Source organism: Punica granatum, unplaced genomic scaffold (genome assembly GCF_007655135.1).
Source record: "Punica granatum isolate Tunisia-2019 unplaced genomic scaffold, ASM765513v2 Contig00342, whole genome shotgun sequence".
NCBI classification, from domain to species: Eukaryota; Viridiplantae; Streptophyta; class Magnoliopsida; order Myrtales; family Lythraceae; genus Punica; species Punica granatum.
Window position 1 is genome coordinate 49,195 of NW_022204291.1, and position 6,656 is coordinate 55,850.

The window sequence follows — 6,656 nt, forward strand, 5'->3', positions numbered from 1 at the left end:
ATTTTATAAAGAAAATTTTAATATAAAATTTTAAAAATGAAATCAATAATTGGTATAAATTTAAAGTTCATATTAACAAGCAAGGTTTTACTTTTATATTTATAAAGTCTTAATGATTTAAATTTAAACTCGTGATAGAAAAACATATATCAATATGTATTAAAAGCACTTAAGTAAGGAATTCATGTAACATATATATTGTTACAATATTTAATTTCTAAGAAAATTAATTAAAACTTTGAGCACTTTTAGATTGAATCGTTAGTTTTATTTAATGAAAAATTAATACCCTCAGAACCTAACCAAACTTTTAAACTTCATTATTTACTTGTGTTTTATTATAACTGATTTTCCATGTATTAAGTCTTATACATTTCAATAATTTAAATAAAATTATCCAAGCACTTGATTGAAGATTTTACTTGAATTAACTTTTTAGAATATTAGCTATAATTTTTAAAATTTATTAAGTTATTAATTTTAAGTTTATATAATTACAAAGGATTCTTTATTTCTTACAACTATAAAGGTATATTTATTAATGAAGTGATAAACAATGATCGAAATTTGAAATATTCTTTCCTATATGTTTGAAAATTGTCTTTATACTTATATATTAGGAAAGATAGCACTGTACAACAAGTATTTTTTTTTAGTTTTTCACGCCACAGTTCAAATTCAAATCATTTCCTTGTATAACATTTTTTTTTATCGCTCAGCATGCTATCCATATCCCGTTAGGAAATGCCGGGAATGTTGATGGGCAGCTAGTTTGGGGGCAGTTTTGCAACAAATAAGAATTTGGGGGCATAAAGAAAGAAAATAATATTTAAAAAACTTTATTTTAAAGAGGAAAATCGGGGGTGAATCAAAGGAGGCAATGGGAGCGGCTCCGCCGACTGCCTACCTCTCGATCGGGGTCGCTAGCATGGTGAGAGCAAGCCAGCGACCCTAATCGGGGGGTGAGGGGCCAGTAGGGGAGTCGGGATCAAGGTAATCGGCGTGGCCAAGGATCCCTCAAATTGAGGGCGTGGGGGTCGCCCCTGTTGGCTGTCCACGCCCCAATCATGGTCGCCGGCATGGTCGCCCAGCGGGGCCACCCCCGCCGCCTCCTTCAATGGCCCTTTTTTTCTTTTAACTTTCAAAATTTGTTTTTTTTTATTTATTTTTGCCCCTAAGTTCTTTGTGTTTTTTTTTTTTGCTAATTTGGGGTGTCCAGGTTTCGTTCGACTAATTCTCGAGGTTCCGTGAACCCCCAGCAATGCACGAAATGAGTAATCATACCAAAAGCACTCCGGTGGCTCCAAGGTGTTTCGAACCCGGGATCAAGTGGATACTTAAAGTGCTCATTACCACTAGGTCAATCCCCTTTGAGTTTTGCCCCTAAGTTCTTATTTGTTTACAAATTCCCTCCAAACAAGTTTTCACGTCAGCATTCCATCCATTCCTGCCATTTTTTTGAATAGAATTAAAACGAAATGCATGTAGTAAAAAAAATTGTGCTAAATAGAGCAATGATTTGAATTTATGCTGCGGCGAGGAAAAATTCAAAAAAGTATGTTGTACGGTGATATTTTCCTTATATATTATTATTAATTATAAAATTAATTATTATGATTTAATTTCTACATATTATATCAGTATATGAACTAGTAATAACGGATTTACTATTTTACTCCTATTTTATTAGGGTGTTGTCAACTTTATATATATAATATTTTAGATGGCTATACGACAGTATTGTTGGGATCAATTAGTGCCAGGATTGACTGCAGTTATTCTTCGCATCATTTATGATATTCTTCAGCGAGATAGGGCTGTTGACATTCGCGATATGTATCGAGAGGGCAGCGTTTGTGCTTATTGGCTTGTAAATTCGTTACGCCTTTCGTTTGGGGTTTACAGTCTTAGCCATCATCCCCTCGTCCCCTATCTTTGTATCACCTCTTTTTTTCTTTGACTTTTTTTTGCCCCTTTTTTCAATTGATTGATGGACTTGTGCAGATCAGCTTGCTGGTCAGGCACTCTAATTTCTTGCGAGTGTTCATGTTTCAAATTGATTCCTAATAGAAGGAACTGAAAGTTTTTGGACAATAACCAATGAGGGGTTGGATTCGCTAATAAGCTGATAACAAGCAATAATATTATCCAAAAACTTTTTTCCTTTTTCTTTTTTTACTGTCAGGGGTCGACATCTAGGGTTTAATGGTGCGCCCCAGGCCGTACAATACACTGCCTGGTGGACTAATCGGTTGCTACGGCGCCGGACACCATTGACAGTAAAAAAAAAAAAAAGAGAGAGAATGTTTTTGGACAATATTATTGCATCTAATCTGTCCAAAATTTTAGACAACTCTTTTATATATGACACAAGTTGGGAGACAGTTTGGAGTGGGCTGCGCCGGCCATTTTTGTCCAACTAATCCCCACGCTAGCTCGACCGACTTCCATAGAGTTCAATTATGGAGACTAGCGTGCAAGTGGACATCAAAATCTCCTCCAAACTTATCTAACTACCCTAATAATCTCCTCCACCACCAGCTCCTCCGCTAAAATCAATACTGGTCGGATCGACTCCCCGGCAGCCCTTGTGCCCGCCTCTCTAAATGGATGTTGCTGCCAGATCAAGGAGGGCCTCGGACAGGCTCACGGCCCTCTCACGCCAGCTCCTTGACCGGCCGACTCCGCCTCTTCGCTCTGACCTTGCAATCAACAACTCCTCAATAAACAACGGGGGCACGAAACAAGCCCCCGAGCCGGTGGATCCTCAACCGGCATGGTTCGAGCTGCCGTTCTGGTGTGCCTCTTTGAAGGTGACAACGGCGATCTGCGCGTTATCCTCATCAAACGGGCCTCCACGCTCTCTTCTCACGCTGGTACGGTCTTCATGCGGAACTAAGTAGCAGGCGGGTAAAAATGAGGATAATCACATGCACAGCCTAGGATTTTGGGCGGAGATTATCACTCATCTCGATCTAGGTCTGCTCCAATTTTTTCTTTCTTTTCTTCGATTAAGAAAAATGAATATAGAAAAGAGCAAATGGATTTCCACAAAATTTCAGTAAGACTACAATAATGTCAACTTACTAACTGAAACTAATCGCTCTCCCCTGAAATGGCCGTCGCAAATTACTTCCAGTGAATTTCGGACGACTTCATTGCAAATAGATGGTTATATCCACGGATTGTGAATTGTGGTCGATTGTAAATTTTACTGCAGGAGAAGTTGCATTGCCTGGTGGGAAAAGAGAGGAAGGGGATGCAAATGATGTGGAGACTGCTCTGAGAGAGGCCAAGGAGGAGATAGGATTGGATGCTTCCCTTCTTCAAGTCGTAACTCTTCTCCACCCATTCGTCTCCGTGGTAACTAGCCTTTTCGATATCGAGACAACCGTTTGTGTTGTCGTGTCCGATTCATCTTTATATATATCGTTACCGAAACCAAAAGTACCTAACTGATGAGCTGATCAAATTATGATAATTTGTATTTTGATTGGTTATTTCTCGTCACATCGATATCCTTTTCCATTTTGATGATTACTGATTGCACACCATTCGTCTGAGGTGCACAGCGTGGAATATCGGTGGTACCTGTAGTGGCTCTGCTCTTGGACCGGAAGACCTACAATCCGGTTCCAGACCCAACCGAAGTCGAGCTGATACTCGATGCTCCATTGGAAATGTTTCTCAAGGTCTCTTCTAATTCTACATATAAGCTCATGTTCGTTTTTTATTTCCCTTGTCGTAAATTTATCCGAAGATGTTATCTTCGTGTTTTTGCTGATCGGCATAGGATAAGAACAGAAGAGAGGAGGAGCTGCAGGTGAGGGGGCATCGGTGTCTGCTCCATTTCTTCGACTATGAAACAGAGGATGAGAAATTTGTTATATTTGCTCTAACTGCTGCGATACTGACGAGGACTGCATCGGTAGTTTACCAGAAAGAACCTGAATTTGTAGTCAGGAGCCCCAAATTGTGGCATTAGCAATCAGTTCTTCGCCGATATCAATGTCCCAAAATTCGGAGGATTCTTTGGAACTTCATAGTGTAATTTTGTTCTGATAATATGCAGTTGATGAGCAGAAAGAATCGTTCTCGTAAAAGAAATATGGAAACAGAAGAAATCATGATACTTTTCACTTGAATTCTCAGCAGAATCTTCTCTTCCAATTCTATCCAAAGAATCCTCTATACCACGGGCTAAGATCTTCCATCTACATTAGCAAATTATCCAAAAATGGCTACACAACATATGATGAAATTCGACGCTGATAGTAAACACTCCAAGGAAGACATAAACCGTAAAAACGGAGATCGTGTACCTTCATCCTTAGGTGAAAACCTCATAAAACTTCTCGATAACAAGCAGACCCGAATCAATCGACTCCAGCGGGTCCTTCCTCAGACGGTGCCTTAGGCAATTAGGAATGACGGTGGCAATATCTTCGGCAGTTACTTTGTCTCTACCCTTCAGTGCAGCCAATGCCTTAGCTGCTCTATTTGTAACGATATCTCCTCTCAACCCATCGACATTAAGCTCCGCACATACCTTCGAGATCTTCACCTTCAGGTCTTGGTCCATCTGAACTGAGGAAAGACCACTCCGAGCAGAGGAAATCTGGCTCTGGAGCTTCTCTTGCTCTGCCTTGTATGACTCACGGAAGTCCTTTGGGTTCTTGTCGAACCTCGCCCTCTCCTCCACGATTTTCACCCTAAGTTCAGCATCTCGAACTGTCCCGACCTGGGCGTGCATCCCAAACCGGTCAAGAAGCTGGGGTCTAAGTTCCCCTTCCTCAGGGTTCCCAGAACCAATGAGGATGAATCGGGCCGGATGGGAGATCGAGATCCCTTCTCTCTCCACGGTGTTCCATCCTGATGCAGCAGAGTCAAGCAAAACATCCACCAGGTGGTCATCTAATAGGTTGACTTCATCTACGTACAGTATGCCCCTATTGGCCTTTGCTAGAAGACCTGGTTCAAAAGCCTTGACTCCTTCCGTTAAGGCTTTCTCGATATCGATTGTACCACAAACCCTATCCTCAGTGGCCCCGAGGGGCAAGTCCACCATAGTGATTTTGCTAGTAACAACAGGAAATTTCTCCCCCTTCATGATCCTTTCCCTCACATCCACTCCCATGGATTCTGGATCCTCAGGATCCGAGTTGTAGGGATCCCCTGCAACCACCTGTATCTCTGGGAGCAGATCGACCAGCGATCGGACAGTCGTAGATTTACCTGTGCCACGGTCCCCCATGATCATGACCCCACCAATCTTTGGGTCAATCACATTGAGCAGGAGGCATAGCTTCATCTCGTCCTGCCCGACTATGGCGGCAAATGGATAAACCGGTCTCTGACTCTCCTTAGCTGCAACCTCCTGAGCCTGAAAACTAGTCATTATTCTCTTAGACTGCTCCTCTTCTATCTTTGAAGGGTATACTAATGATAGGCGCTTAAAACAAACTAGTCTTAACACAGACAGTATCATGAAATGGGAAAATTGATTAATTAACCAGTAAACATGGAATGCTGAGATTGCCATAGTCAGTCCTTGCACAAAATCGAAGCCAGCATGCTTCTTCGGGGTTTGGACTTTGGAAAACTGGTCAAAGCTTTCTCAGTTTCCGGTATCTCTCTTCGCAGAAAAAAAACAAAGAAAGAAGGTTGGTTTCGCCCTTCAAAAAACTGTACATCTACCATCCAAAAGACGTTCTTAATTAGAATGACATCTATCTGGGGACTAGCCGACGATCTTCAGCCAATGTATTATAGCACGAATGAACAGCCAGTCGACTATATGCACCTCAATTCTTCACAACTTTAAAAGGAATACCCACATGAATAGAAGCAGCTCCACAAAGGAAGTAAATTCGAGAGAATCAAAAACCCGAACCTGTCCAACAGAATTGATATCCGTCGCAACATTCGTCACCGCAACATGAAACTTGTTCGACCGCGCTTTGCGGGTTCGAATCCCGATTCCACCGAAGAATCTCTTCCCAGTGCTCTGAACTGCAAATCGCGAGAACACCCAATCAGAGCACCCAAACAGGAAAACCCACAAAGCTCTACGGCTACATTAACCAAATCCAGGCCTCAGATGCTCGATTGAGTACAGACTTGAGCTGATAACGAGGCAAAAGAAATGAGCCAACTGGAAAGAAGAGCTGCTTCAGAGACGTTACCTGAGGTTGAGGAGATTGGGGGAAGCGAGGGGTTAGAGGAGGGGGAGGAGAGGGATCGGGAGGCGAAGATTGAAGCAGAGGACGAGCCCAGCAGAGACGCCATGGACATGTGGTTCAGTGAGGAGAGCAAGGACGGAACTTTACATTGGGATGTTTTTTTTCTTCTTCTATTGGACTGGGTTTTGTTTGGGAGTCTCAGGATAAGATATGATGATAGATTTCGGGCTGTTGTGCTGAGAGTGAAAGGATCTTTCGCTTTACTTATTGTTGTATTATTACATGGCCTCGTCAATAATTTTGTAAACAAAAAAGAAAATAAAAGATCCATCTATATAAACCTTAAAAAAAGGGAAAAATGACATTATTAGTCCTATATGTTTGTCATTTTTTTACTTTGAGTCTTAAATGTTTCAGTTTGGAAAAATAAGTCCTAAAAGGTTTGGAAAAATGTCACCGTTGATCCTAAATCTA

General features: G+C 41.4%; 2 protein-coding genes across 3 annotated transcripts; one reads left to right on the top strand and one right to left on the bottom strand.

Annotated features, from left to right (window-relative positions):
• The first annotated feature begins 2,382 nt into the window (after positions 1 to 2,382).
• Positions 2,383 to 4,086, top strand: LOC116190181 (nudix hydrolase 22, chloroplastic-like). Of its 2 annotated transcripts, none has more exons than XM_031519841.1 (4): positions 2,383 to 2,876; positions 3,221 to 3,363; positions 3,573 to 3,692; positions 3,794 to 4,086. In XM_031519841.1, the coding sequence occupies exons 1-4, from the start codon at positions 2,777 to 2,779 to the stop codon at positions 3,983 to 3,985; spliced, it is 555 nt and encodes a 184-aa protein (XP_031375701.1). In that variant the 5' UTR covers positions 2,383 to 2,776; the 3' UTR covers positions 3,986 to 4,086. The 2 variants fall into 2 exon arrangements, with proteins under 2 accessions (XP_031375701.1, XP_031375702.1); XM_031519842.1 differs by having other exon boundaries at positions 2,741 to 2,979.
• Positions 4,087 to 4,122: 36 nt separating this feature from the next.
• LOC116190180 (magnesium-chelatase subunit ChlI, chloroplastic) lies at positions 4,123 to 6,414 on the bottom strand. Its single transcript, XM_031519839.1, has 3 exons — positions 6,186 to 6,414; positions 5,894 to 6,012; positions 4,123 to 5,383 (listed from the first exon to the last, which is right to left on the bottom strand). Exons 1-3 carry the CDS (start codon positions 6,292 to 6,294, stop codon positions 4,331 to 4,333), a joined length of 1,281 nt encoding a protein of 426 aa, XP_031375699.1. The 5' UTR covers positions 6,295 to 6,414; the 3' UTR covers positions 4,123 to 4,330.
• Positions 6,415 to 6,656: the final 242 nt, after the last annotated feature.

Coding starts and splice junctions, on each gene's coding strand:
- LOC116190181 (XM_031519841.1), top strand. CDS start 2,777: ATGGTTCGAGCTGCCGTTCTGGTGTGCCTCTTTGAAGGTGACAACGGC. Junction 2,877..3,220: donor CACGCTCTCTTCTCACGCTG/GTACGGTCTTCA, acceptor ATTTTACTGCAG/GAGAAGTTGCATTGCCTGGT. Junction 3,693..3,793: donor CATTGGAAATGTTTCTCAAG/GTCTCTTCTAAT, acceptor TGATCGGCATAG/GATAAGAACAGAAGAGAGGA.
- LOC116190180 (XM_031519839.1), bottom strand. CDS start 6,294: ATGTCCATGGCGTCTCTGCTGGGCTCGTCCTCTGCTTCAATCTTCGCC. Junction 6,013..6,185: donor CCCAATCTCCTCAACCTCAG/GTAACGTCTCTG, acceptor CGCGATTTGCAG/TTCAGAGCACTGGGAAGAGA. Junction 5,384..5,893: donor ATATCAATTCTGTTGGACAG/GTTCGGGTTTTT, acceptor ACTAGTTTTCAG/GCTCAGGAGGTTGCAGCTAA.